Genomic DNA, 12,749 nt, shown 5'->3' with positions numbered 1-12,749 from the left:
GGCAGCCAGGAGCAGCAGCAGCGGGTGCTGCAGGAGCTCTGCACTGTCACGGTGGTACGTACGGAGGTGGGGGAGTGCTCTGGGGTGTGAGGTTTGCTCTGCAGAAGTGGTTTTGGGTGGAGGGATGGAGAGGGGGGGCACAGGGGCACAACCACCAAGCAATCCCCGTCCAGCCGGAGGCTCCGTACTGTCACCTCCTGGGACGGCCTCCAAGACGAGCCCTGCCTAGATGACACCCAGCAGTTAGCAGAAGGTGAGGAAGCAGCCACGACAGCCAAGTTGTGTCAAACTGCCCTCCCATGTGTCGGCTGGCGTGACAGCCGCTTAGGAGTGGCCTGGGATGGCCTCCTCTGCCCTTGACTTCTCCCATCCCCTGGAACTTCAAAGTGCTTTTCAAATATGAATAGAGCAGCATTTAATTAAAAGTCATCATCTGTAATAAATGGTACCTCCCCCCCCCACTAAGCCAGTAGAAATGACACCGGGATGCACTTAGTTGCAGTTGACTCCATGTGAGGCTGCTGGATGGACCAGCAAGGCTTGGCCTGCTCAGCTGTCCACCATGTCCTGCACGACCACGGGCCTTTAATTAGAAGACTGTAAGCTGCTTGGCTCCTCCGGCTCTGGCAGCTGCCTTACAATTAATATTCCCCCTGCTAGGGCCAGGATTTGCTCCGCTCAGCAGCAAACAAAGCGCTCCATCACCTTCAAGTAGCATCAACATCCAGGGAGACGGCGGTCAGGGTGGGGGAGTGTGTGTTGGGAAGGGGAAGGTGGAGACCACAGGGGTGTTTCTGATCCCTGGGTGGTTGCTGGGAAGAGGGTGCAGCAACGCTTTTGGCAGCAGCCGGAGGTGGAAAGATGCTGGGGCTGGATGCAGCTGGGAGTGAAGTGCGGGAGCCCTGGGATGCTGAGTCCACCCTGCTCACCTTGCTGGCAAACGCCAGGTGCTACCCTCGGGCTTGACCAGGCAGGACACGGAAATGGGATGGCATTACAGCCTCGTAGCAGCCCCGGCAGCCCCTCTGAGTTGCAGGCAGGTGGGAAGATGGCCCTGGCTCGTGCCGAATGATGGGCGTTTTTGCACAGTGAGTCCTGGTGCAAGGGGAGGGGGACGACCTGGCTGACCGTCTTCACCGTCTGGTGTGGTCTTCATCTCCCAGAGAGCCAAAAGACACTCCCCCCACCGCCCGGGGGCTGCGGAGAGGGGAGAGGAGGTGGGAAGCAGTTTGCAGGAGGGAGATGAGCGTCTCCCCAGGGGTCCCTGCACGGGGGGCTGAGCTGTGCACGCAGCTGTATCCCAGCGTAAGGCGGCAGCGGCAGCAGCCTCGGCGCCCGTCTCTCCCAGCCAGGGGTTTGCCTTGCCCAGCAGCCCTGCGCCCAGCGCGGCACCCGCGCGTGAGCTGCCAGGAGCCCACGGATCAGCCTCGCGCACGTGGTGGTGACACATTTTTGTTTTGGCTTTAATTCTCCAAGCTGTGCCTTGTTCTTGCTCGCCCAGAGGAGACGGGAGCCCAGCTGGGAAAGAGGGAGACGAGGCATCAGCTTGACATGTCTGCCTTACTTCTCCCTGCAGATTTACTTCTAGCAAAGCTGAAAGCAGAAACAGCTCAGACCTTGAAGGAAGAATTAGGAGGTTGGGGCAGTGGCAGCTGTCGGGAAAATAGTCTTCTGCTGTAGAAATTGCCTGCAGGTGAACTGGAATACCTGAGAAAGGACTTAGCAAGAGAGAAGTTAGTGAGGAGGTGTGTGATCCCAGCTCAGTCCCCATCCTCCTCTTTCCCCTTAAAGAGAATGTGCCAGCAGTTAAGTAAAAGTAATGCTTCTTTTAAAAGGAAAAAAAAAAGTTGTCAGTAACATGCACACATAATAGTATGAACAAACCCACACGTGCACACCCTGTTAAAAATTCTGGAGTATTTTAGATCCACAGTGGAAATAGGTTTCTTATTTCACGTCGGATCATTTTATCCATCCTATGTTAATAGGGAGATACCAGAGAATATTTTTAAATAGACATTTAAAACCATAAGGTCACTTGTGTGCAAGGAGAGAGGTGCTTCCATCATACCCGCTTTGGGAGTGTCCCCCAAAAGCCAGTTCTCAGCTGATGTCTACCTAGGACCGAGTTAGTTTCCAGCCAGCTGGGAGATGGGTGGAGCCCAGCTCGGTGTGTCACTGCGTAACGTGTCTGAAAAACGCTGTCCCACTCCCTTTTCTGTGTTTTCTGCACCGAGTGGCAGCTCTGCTGCTGGCTCCCAGTCACACCAGCCTGCTGGTTGGTTATCATGCGGGGGTGAGGGTGGGAGCCAAGGATGTCCTGCACAACTTTCCAAAGAAGCATGGGGTACAAATGGGGTACCATGAGGTCTTTCTCCAGAAGTTTCTTCCCAGAGAAGGACAGTGGGGAACCGTCGCCCATTTCCCCCTCTCCCATGACCAGGGCTGCCTGGGGTTTATGAGTCACTTGGCTAGTTGTCCGTGAGAAGAGGGCTCCTTTACTGCCCTCTCTTCCTGTGCGCTCAGCAAGTGACAGAGCATGTGTCCTGTCTACACCTGTCTCCTTAGCCCTGCCAGCGGGTCTGGCTCTAGTGCCAGGGTATCTGCTCATGAGGAGGGGTTTGGGAGATATGCTTTTGAGTCCCTTCTGGCTGAGCAGGAGCACCCGTGGGAGTCACCATTGCCAGCAACTTCCTCTTCCTCCTCATCGCTTTTGCCTCCCCCAGGCGTCTTCTGACCGCAGTGGGAAGAGCTCCCCGTCCTTCTCTGCTGCTCTCCTGGGAGTTGTGTGGACGTTCCTGACCGGAGGAGTCCTGCTAGCGCTCTTCTTTCTTGTCTTCACAATTCGCTTCAGGAAAAACAGGTAAGAACTTCCCCCTTCTGCCATGAGAGCTCCCCTGAGCTGGGGCAGCGGGGTCAGGCTCCTTCAGGGCCAGGCTCTGAGCTGATGGCCGGCTGAGGATCAGGAGGGTACAAGCAGGAAGGAGCATCACGGGGCAAGCAAGGGCAATGCCAGGCATATTGCAGCTTTCTCCATCACACCTGGCATTGATCACTGGTGGAGACAGTCATGCTTGGACTGCTCCCTTCCTCCCCAAGTCAGGGAGCTGTGAACATGACAAAGCATGGATGCCCTCCAGCATAAGCACAGGCGGCAGGGCATGGTCTCATCCCGAAGGTGCTGGCTGTTGGGCCACCCATCGTTTGAAGGTATTGCTAACCTTTTTTGATCTTGGTCGTTGTCCATACTGGTGGGGAACAGGACCTCCATTGGTGAGAGGAGCTGGTGGTGAATTTCAGGCTTTCCTTGGTGCTGTTCAGTCAGCACAAAGGATGTAAAATGTCCTGTTCCCCTGAGTGCAGCATAAGTCAAGCAAAAAGCTCGGCGATTCCTCGTAGCTCAGACTGTCTTGGCCAGCACTGAGCCTTCCTCAGCAACTCTGGATGTCTCACCTGCCTCCTTGCCACCTTCTCCTTAGCTTCATTGGTCCATTGGTCTCTCAGCTGCTTCCCCCGTAGAGATACATCCCTCTCCCAAGCTTCACCTGGCAAAACCTTTGTGCTCCATGTGCAGTTGTTTCGTAGAGGCACGCATCTGTGTGCAACAGATGCTGTTGTTCCAGTGCTCTGGTTGTGTTGATTTAACGCTTCTTACAACCGCTGGACAGTCCGGAGGGTCCTGCTCGCGAGGGTTTATCTTGAGCCCTGTGCCTGCTGCGGTGCGGTAGTTGCATGACCTGCATCCCCGTCTCGAGCACTTGGTTTACTGAAGCAGAGCGCCGTTGAGTTCGGTGGTCACCTTAAGACTGGTTACCAAATTATTTAGGCCCCTGAAGGTATTCTCAGAGCGAAGCTGTAATGAATGTGTGTTATTTATTTGCACTGCCGCAAATAAATGTGTGCCTGCCTACTGAACCTAGGAGGGCAAAGAAGACCTTTTTCAGCATGCAGCTGAGAGGGTGAGCTGATGAGTATCTTTCCCCAGGGGCTGAGGCATGGCAAGGAAGGCAGGGAGGGAGAGAGCCAGGTTGAGTCCCAGGCTCTGCATCTGCGAGGCAGCAAGCCAGGAAGGAGCTCAAGGGTAGAGAAACGCAATGACTTAGCGGCAGATCAAAGGGATGGAGCTACGAGGGGAGGGGGGGGATGTCAAGAGCTAGAGCTTTCGCTTGATGGGCTTGCTGGAGAAGGGTGACAGGTCGGGAGAGATTGGTGGGTCGATTCTCCCCTCCCCGAATACAGTTACAGGATTATGAGTGGTGGGGTGAAATTACAGAGGGGAAGCTGTAACCTGAACGTTGCAGGCACCTTCCTGAAGTTGAGACTGTGCCGAGGGTGGAGGTATCTCCCCAGAGGAAAGAGCTGTGGAAAGAGCTTCTTCCTGGAGGCATTTGTAGCTGCTGTACCCAAAGCTTACTGCTGAGGATGGCCACCCCGGGCTGTGTTGGTCAGGTTTTCCACTTCTGCCTCTTTACAGCAGAGGACATTGGAGGAAGAAGTTGGCCTTGAACCTGGGAGGCTGAGCTGGGCGCTGTGCTGTATGCCACCCGCGTGACGGTGGGGCATTGCTTCCCCTGGCTCCGCGTCGCTGCGGGGATGTGTGGCCGCGGCACGTGCTGGCGCTGCGGCACGGCTTTGTGTGCCCGGCACGGGCACCGGTAGCAGAGAGACCCGGCTGTGGTGGCCCTGGCTGCTTTGCTGCTAAAAGCCCATGGCGTCCCACAGTTTTGTCCATAAAGACGCTGGCTGAAGCTGCCTCAGGGATGCTTTTCTGTGCTGCAGATCCATGCAGGGGGTAGAGGTGCCACGGAGCAAGCCTGGTACCCATCCGTTTTGCTGTCCCACAGGAATGTCGGGGTAGGGCAAAACAAATACTTCAAGAATCATAGAATAGTTTGGGTTGGAAGGGATCTTTAAAGGTCATCTAGTCCAGCCCCCTGCAATCAGCAGGGACATCTTCAACTAGACCAGGTTGCTCAGAGCCCCGTCCAACCTGACCTGGAATGTTTCCAGGGATGGGGCATCTACCACCTCTCTGGGCAACCTGTGCCAGTGTTTCATCGCCCTCATTGTGAAACATTTCTTCTTCCTTATGTCTAGTCTAAGTCTACCTGCTTTTAGGATAGCGAAGCACTCCAGCAATACAGGGGAGAGGATGGGGTATGCACCATGGAACAATAGCTGAGCTTTTGGAGGAGCTGTGAACAGCAGGGTCTGGGGGGGCACAAGGTGTCAGCATTCCTTGTGGCCATCATCATCCCTGTGAGGGGGACCTTGCCCCTGTGCTGCCAGGTTGTGACGCTCAGTAACTGTCACCGCCTTCCCTGCTTTGTTTCCTGGAGGATCGTGAAGATGTCCAGCCCCAACCTGAACATTGTGACCCTGCTGGGCAGTGGCTTGACTTACGCTAGTGCTTACCTCTTTGGGATCCAGGAGCAGAGCCTGCCGTCTGGAGATTCCATGGAAAAGCTTATTCAGGTGAGCGGTGGGTTTTACTGGGGCGGGTGCCTGCGCGTGCGTGTGCACGTACGTGCACGTTCTTTCGGGCTGTGCTTTCCACGCACCTGCAAAACGCAACCGGGCGCTTTCCGCCCGAATGGGCTTCGCTGTTCGTGCAAAACCATGGCCGCACCGGCGGGGGTGCGAGGCAGGTCCCCGGGGGGGAGGGCCCCCCGGCAGGCGGGCCGCCGGGCTTGTAAAAGCGCAGCAGGGAGAGGGGATCCTCCGCGCGGCTCTGCATCTGCGAGGCAGCAAGCCAGGAAGGAGCTCAAGTGGTCAGTTTTCTTGTGTCTGGCACCCAGAAGCCAGCAGACCATAGACACGTCCCCACCTATCTATTGCATCCCTGGGTGGGGGGGTGTGGGGTGTCCCTGGCAAGCCCCACGGCTGCCCCTTCAGCCCCCTCACTCTGCCCCCCCGGCAGGTGCGGCTCTGCCTGCTGTGCGTGGGGACCTCCCTGGTGTTTGGCCCCATCCTGGGGAAAAGCTGGCGGCTCTACAAGGTCTTCACCCAGCGGGTGCCAGACAAGCGGGTGGTGAGTACACAGCACCCAGGGAGCAACTCCCCAAGGGGGGCAAAGACCGGCAAGTCCTAAACCGATGTGGGGTAGCAGATAAAACCAGCACACGGCACGGGTGGGTGCCACAATCACAGGTGTGGTTTCACGCCTCGCTGGGCATGGGCTCCTCATTTCTTGTGCAATGAGGCAGGAGCTTTTCTGCTCTACAGGCAAGCGGGTGCCTTGCCAGGCTCCCCGTTCCCCGGTGGAGTCCCAGCCCCATCACTGAGCGAGGTCTTGTTCTCATTGTACGTTGGCCACTTGCCTTCATTACGCTACACACCGGTGTTTGCGTCCAGGTCTGGGCTGATTGTTTTTGCAGGATGAAAATAAACCGGATATCCTCAAGGCATCTGATGTAGGGCCATTCCCAGATGCATCTGATCCCCTCTTGAAGGGAGAAGGAGCACTGGGTACCCCACTGCAGCACTGAAGGAAGGGGATGCAGCAGCTGGGAGGGAAATAGGAGCCACCCATACGAATTTGTGCACATAACAGCACGCTTACAGCTATCAGTGGCCACTTGCCAGCGGTGAATACAGTAGGTCTCAGATGAAAGGTGAGACAAGGGTTTGCAGGGGGAACTGGGTACTAGCAAGGGCTCCCATTCCTGAGGCACCGGGATCTGTGTTAAACTTGCAAAATAATAATCCTACCAGCTTTTTGTTCCCCACCCTTTTTGTCTCTGCTTGTGATACGGGCATGAGGGATGATACTCTTGTTTTGGAAGAGCTGTTTTCTGTCATAGCATTTACCAGCTAGCCACACCATTGGGGAGGGTTTATAACTGGCCCCAAGCCTGATTAGGTCTCCAAGAGCTTGGGAGCCAGAGACAGAGATCCTGTGGCCAACTTAGATGTAGGTGAGCTGCTGGACTCCACTCTGGGGACAGGTATTAGGGTGGACATTTCCCTTGGAAGAGACAACCAGCAAGAGACCGAAGGGGATGGAAGTTATTGGTGTCCATTTGCCCCCCATGGTAATGCTTACTTCCTGCATGTTTGCAGATTATCAAAGACCTCCAGCTGCTGGCAATGGTGGCAGCGCTGGTGCTGGCGGACGCCGTGTTGCTCTTGACGTGGGTATTCTCTGATCCAGTCCAGTGTTTCCGAAGCCTCAGCGTCTCACTGCGGGTAAAGGGATGAGGATGGGCGGTGGAGGGTTGCACCGTGTCTTGTCTGATCTCTCTGGACAAAGTTGGTGGTCAGGTGTTTGGAGGTGCTGTTTAAAAAAAACATAGAAAAAAAAACAAGCCAGAGAGCCTTCTGGTTCGGGTTTATGTCTGGTCTACTACAGAGATGAGGGTCTGCTGCAAAATCTCCAGGTCTGTACAGGTCACCTGGGTGACACAGGAGAGGTCCATGGCATCTGCAGGTGCTTTAGAGAAAGGTTTAACCAGCCCTGTTGGCATCAGAGTGCCAGAATCTTCCCCGCTTTAACCCCCTGCCCCTGGCAGCACCAGCTTTGGCCTTTCCTGCTAGGAATTTACAGAGGAGACCCTCCCAGATGCATGCCCATCTCCCCGTGCCCATGTCTGTGCCTGCTCCCGGCCGGGCAGCAGCCTTCACGTCTGCCTTCCCCTTGCCTCCTAGGCGACAGAGAAGGGCCTGGCCTGCTCAGCGAGCCGCGTGCAGTCCTGCGCGTCTCTCTATTCTGATCTCTGGCTCGTTCTCATTTTAGGGTTCAAGGTACGTAACCTCTTCGTTGATTCTTGCGTTGTATCTCGCCTCCTCCCAGTCTCGCAGCCTAAACTATCTAGCAGCGTCTGTAGTTTCACTGTCCTCCCAAGCTACGTGCCCATGGCAGATTCCAGCCACTCCTGTTCATCTTGAAAGCCTTCGCATCTCCAGTCCTTCCCATCTTGATGTTTTCTTCCATTCCCGTGTAAAAGCCCTGTTAGCCACTTTTTCTCTGCCTCACCATCTCTTTTACGTGCACCATGCACATACTGTCTCTCTCGTTCTCTCCCTGCAATCCCCCATGCCTCATCTATCTCTCTTCTTAAAACTTGCGTCTCACTGTTTCCTAAAGCACGCACACTTTTTCCGTAAAGCCTCAGATGACTGTCTGCTGCAGTGATGCACTGTGTGGCTCAGCCCCCGAGTCCTCCGGCTCCAGATCAAGGAGTTGCTGATGACAAGTGCTTGGTGCCTACCTTTACAGGATGCGTATCAGCTTAATTATGCCACTGAGGTACACTTTCACTGGTGTAGCTTTGCACGTGGCCGTTCTTACTCCAGAAGAGTTAGTTACACTGATGTAACTATGTGGGTATAATTATCGCTGTAATTATCTGTGGTCTCATGTGTCTCTGGTTTGGCAGAGGCTGGACACATTTCAGAAAGCTGATGTTGATGAAGCTTGTGAGATCACAGCCTTTCTTTGGGAATGGCTCCATCTCTGCGTGCAGTACAGGCAGTTCCTTTCTGACTCACTGTCATATAATACTCGTTGACTATCTACCCAAAATTGTAGTAAAAAGAGCAGAAAGAGACCTCACGACACAGCCAAGACCTTCTCTCCTGTACAGTTCATTTTAAAGACATTAGTCTAGTCTGGCCATAAAAGTCCTTTGGTGCTAGGGATTGCAGGCGTTCTCTGGGCTTTCGGTGCTGTGTCTCCATTTCTGATTTTGTCCTCAGTTTGTGTTAGGGCTTAGACAGGTAATGCTTTTGCCTACAGCTCCTACAAACCGCTTTTTGGAATAAAACCTCCCTATTACCAGTCCCAGGTATTCTTCGTTAGCATTGCGTTGAACCTGATCCTATCTACCTACTGGGGGTCATGGAGTTACTTCTTTAGTGGTTAATCTGGAGTTAATCTCGATTTACACTAACATGAGAGCAGGCTCTACCTCTGCATGTGTGTAGCACTTCTTATCTTCCATGGCATTAATGTGCTCGGCCCTTTGTGAAGTGCGCAGTGTATTATCCTGGTTTCACTGGCACAGAGTAATGAACAGAAATTCCTTGCCAAGGACATGCCTGGAATTAGGAGCAAAGTCCTCAGCTCAAGATGAAAACAGACAAACAAACAAACAAACAAAAAACCTAGTCCTGTGCTTACTGAAAGTCCTAGTTTACTAGACAGCAGTACTTTTGTCTGTATCCCAGATAGACTATATAAATTTTAAATGGGACTTCGGTGTTGGTTTTTTTTCTTGATTAGGGTTTAGGAATTGGCTTGCCCTTGGGCCACCTATTTGGAGGAACCCTGTGGTGAACGTGGTTATGATCCAGTGCAGATCCTACAAAGCAGGGTCCAGCGTCAGCCTAGTTCCCAGCGAGGCAGGTCTCACCAAGTTGTAATATAACCCTCCCTTGAGAATTCATCGTGCTCTGAAGTTGGGAGTCTCACCAAAGACTGTGGGCATGAACCTCTCTTGCCTGTAAGAGTGACCCTCCAGACCCTAACCCTGGCAGTGGCCATTGCGGTCATCAAGCAGCCACAGCACAGAGGGTCTAACAGAACATGTGCACCACAGGTCACAAAGCACTTCGTGATGCCCAAATAACAATTTAATGTCTCTTAGTAAAAGGCTGACAGTTGCACTCACTGGGCAGCACAGGAATAATGTAGGAGTCACGTTCCCTGTATCCTGGGTCCTTGCAGGAGCAGGGATTTTGTTAGATGGTACTTCCAAATGGCAGACTTCCGAAGGCAGACCATGCCCCGCACTACAGAGGCAGGCAAAAAATACTCGGTGTTTCCTGCCAACGTGCCCTGGGGAAGGAGGGATTCAGCCTGCCTGGTAGTTTAATCCTGAGCACGCTGGAAAGATGCACGTGTGGGACACTTGAGGGGCAGCAGCACGGTGAGGAAGCCTGCTCTGAAACAACCGACCTGCACCAGGGGAGGGAGGGCTTCTGTGTACAGAGCATTTCTCCAGCCCCTTTCACCGCTGCTGGAGTCGGGCAGGAAACGCTGAAGGGAAGGGAGAAGAATTGCACCTGGTAGTTTCCAGGATTTCTATTTAAAGAGGCACCAAGTACATCCTCTTCCCTCCAGTCTAAACTTCCCCTTCTTCTGCCTTGCTTTTTCCTTCTGAATGTCCTTCTGAATCTCCTTCCTGCTCCTTCAGAAGTATGTCGTTGCTCCTCAATGGCACCCCACCGCTGCATCCCCACGGGGACCTCCGTCTCTTGTCTGTCTGTCTTTCCTGCTCCAGGCTGCCTAAGGGCAGGTTTTCACGTCTTGCTTCTCCCGGCCGTGCCCTGCTCCGCGGCATCGCCTGCCGACCTGACCCTCAGCTCCTTGTGCCCCTCGGTCGGGACCCCCGGGGCCTGACAGCCCCTTTGCTCCTGCCCTCCCTGCCCAGCCTCACTTCTGACGGGCAGCAGCGTGCTGGGCGTTTGCTGTGGCGTCACCACCGCACGCTGAAGGTCTGCATTATAGATCAAAGAGCATTAATTAGGATTGCGCTGACTGTATCTGAGCTCACCAGGCTTGGTACAAGCTGGGGGTTGACACCACCAGGCTGTAATTTTCCACACTCTGGAAACCTCTTTTTTTCTGCTTCCAGAGTATCCTTCTGCTGTATGGGACCTACTTGGCTGGTCTGACCGACAACATTAGCTCCCCGCCGGTCAACCAGTCCTTGACGCTCATTGTCGGGGTCAATCTCGTTTTCCTGGCTGCCAGCACTGTCTGCTTAGTTCACCGTTTCTTCCGTGCTTGGCACAACTTGCTGTTTGGTTTTACCTCTGGAGGCATCTTTGTGTGTACAACCACGATCAACTGCTTCATCTTTATCCCACAGGTAAGCTGCCGCCTCTGTCCCACCACCTGGCTGGAAACGGGCACATTTTTGGAGTTTAACAACAGCAGCCTTGTGGTCCAAAGCACATATTTTCCTGCTTCTTTCCCCAAATGTCCGGGCTCATGTGCACACGCTCATCCTCCAAGCCCCAACGGCTTTGCTTCCCCAAGCAAGTCCCCTGAGTCTCCCGGGAGTGCAGGCACGTGGCAGAGCTGCTGCTCAGAAACCCTCCTCTGCAAGAGCGTGCTGTGGGTGGCAGCCACTCAGAGGGCATGTGTGGAGGCAAGGCAGCTGCTGCCCTCCTCCTCCTCCTCCACGTGGGTGGTGGGATTGGTCCTTCATGCAGTTGTCCTCTCCTCGTGCCCCACACGCCTGCTCCCACCAAGGTTCTGGCCGTGGCGGGGAGGGAGGTGAGCTCCGGCAGTCCAGACGGCCTCGCCAGGTTCAGAGGCTTCGTGGCTGCCGGCAGTCCCCAGGGCAGGCTGTCCTCCTCCGTGCTCTCGGAGGAGGAAGCTGGGCTTTGCTGCAAGCAAGGGGGAGGATGCGGAGATGTTTTGAGAAAGCTTTTTGTGGCAAGGCTCTTCAGCTTCCCGTGTCCTCCAGGAGCAGCCTGGTGTGCCTGGCCACAAGGTTAGTGGGAAAAATGCTCCCATTGTTACAGGGAGAGGAAACAGTTGTTTACTCGGTGTTATGTTTGGAGGGATGTTTGGGCTCAAGGAAATGAGGTGAGAAAGGGAGGAAGAGGTGAAGCTGAAGAAAGAGCAGATCTGTGCAGGAGGGGGCTCGGGGGAACTCACCAATGTGCATAAATACCTACGGGGGTGGAGTAGGGAGAGGGGAGCCAGGCTCTTCTCAGTGGTGTCCACTGACAGGAGAGAGGACAATGGGAACAAACTGAAACACAGGAAATTCTGTTTAAACATCAGAAAAGGTTTGGTTTTTTTTTTTTTACTCTGTGAAAGTTGTAAAGCACTTGGAGTAGGTTGCCCAGAGAGGTAGTGTGGTCTCCATGCTTGGAGATACTCAAGACCCATCTGGACAGAGTCCTGGGCAGCCTGCTTGAGCAGAGCAGCTGGACTAGATGATCTCCAAGCGGTCCCCTCCTACCTCAGTTGTTGCAGTATAATGGCAGAGTCCCAACTCGCTAGATGACCAGCCCATGGGAGCAGGATCCAAACCTCCTCTGACAAGCACCAAGCCTGCTGGCAATGCTCTGCCAAGCGCGAGGTCTCTCGGAGCGAGGGTGGAGGAGCTGATGAACTGTACTTGCACTCTGCCTGTACCATTTTTTCTGCTGTAGCCTGGGGGCCTGGAACATTTTATTTATCTTGGATCTTTTAATTCATCAACTTGTTTTTTCCTAATGGGCTTGCTCTTCTATTGCTCATCTGAGATCGATGAGCAGCTGGAGCTGGGCTGCGCAAGGCTTCCACACAGACACGAGGCAAGAAAATAGATACTAAGCATTGCTGGTTTTCAGCTTGTCACCGGTGATTCGGGGACAAGGAGGTGTGCGTGACATTGTCTTTGTCAGGGAGCGGGGAGAAGGGGGAAGGGGCTTTTACAGCACACTTAGAGGTGGCAGCGCAGGCAGGCACCGACCCCCTCGGCGTTAAAAGCTGGAGCCAGGGGCAGGGTGGGTGGGAAGTTCCCAGGGACCCTGCAGCCCCTTGCCCAGCCGTCTCTCGCCACCCGTCTCGCTCCTCCGTCACACCCTGCCTTTGTCTCCCCCTCTCCGCTCCGGAGCCGCGCCTGCCTCCCGCCGCGTCGGCAGGGGCTGTGCGTGCCGCGCCGATAACCCCCTCTTCTACTCCCCAGCTCAAGCAGTGGAAGGCCTTTGAAGAAGAAAGCCAAACCCTGAGCCACATGGCAAAATATTTCACCAGCCCAAGCAGGAGCTGCCGCTCGGTGTACAGCGAGGAGCAGCTCTACCAG

General features: G+C 54.5%; 1 protein-coding gene across 1 annotated transcript in view; it reads left to right on the top strand.

Moving 5' to 3' along the window:
* Window positions 1-5: 5 nt before the first annotated feature.
* The window catches only part of GPR156 (G protein-coupled receptor 156), a gene marked incomplete at both ends in the record, with an annotated part of 14,015 nt that continues 1,271 nt past the window's right edge, over window positions 6-12,749 (top strand). The window contains 8 exons of the mRNA XM_010285059.1: window positions 6-54; window positions 2,727-2,863; window positions 5,340-5,475; window positions 5,921-6,031; window positions 7,063-7,188; window positions 7,648-7,743; window positions 10,578-10,814; window positions 12,633-12,748. Of these exons, the coding sequence (XP_010283361.1) occupies window positions 6-54; window positions 2,727-2,863; window positions 5,340-5,475; window positions 5,921-6,031; window positions 7,063-7,188; window positions 7,648-7,743; window positions 10,578-10,814; window positions 12,633-12,748 (1,008 nt within the window). The remainder of the gene's footprint in view (window positions 55-2,726; window positions 2,864-5,339; window positions 5,476-5,920; window positions 6,032-7,062; window positions 7,189-7,647; window positions 7,744-10,577; window positions 10,815-12,632; window position 12,749) is intronic.

Source organism: Phaethon lepturus, unplaced genomic scaffold (assembly GCF_000687285.1).
Source record: "Phaethon lepturus isolate BGI_N335 unplaced genomic scaffold, ASM68728v1 scaffold31044, whole genome shotgun sequence".
In the NCBI taxonomy this organism is placed as follows: Eukaryota; Metazoa; Chordata; class Aves; order Phaethontiformes; family Phaethontidae; genus Phaethon; species Phaethon lepturus.
Note: the sequence above shows the minus strand (reverse complement) of the source record. Positions and strands in the feature narration are given on the sequence as shown.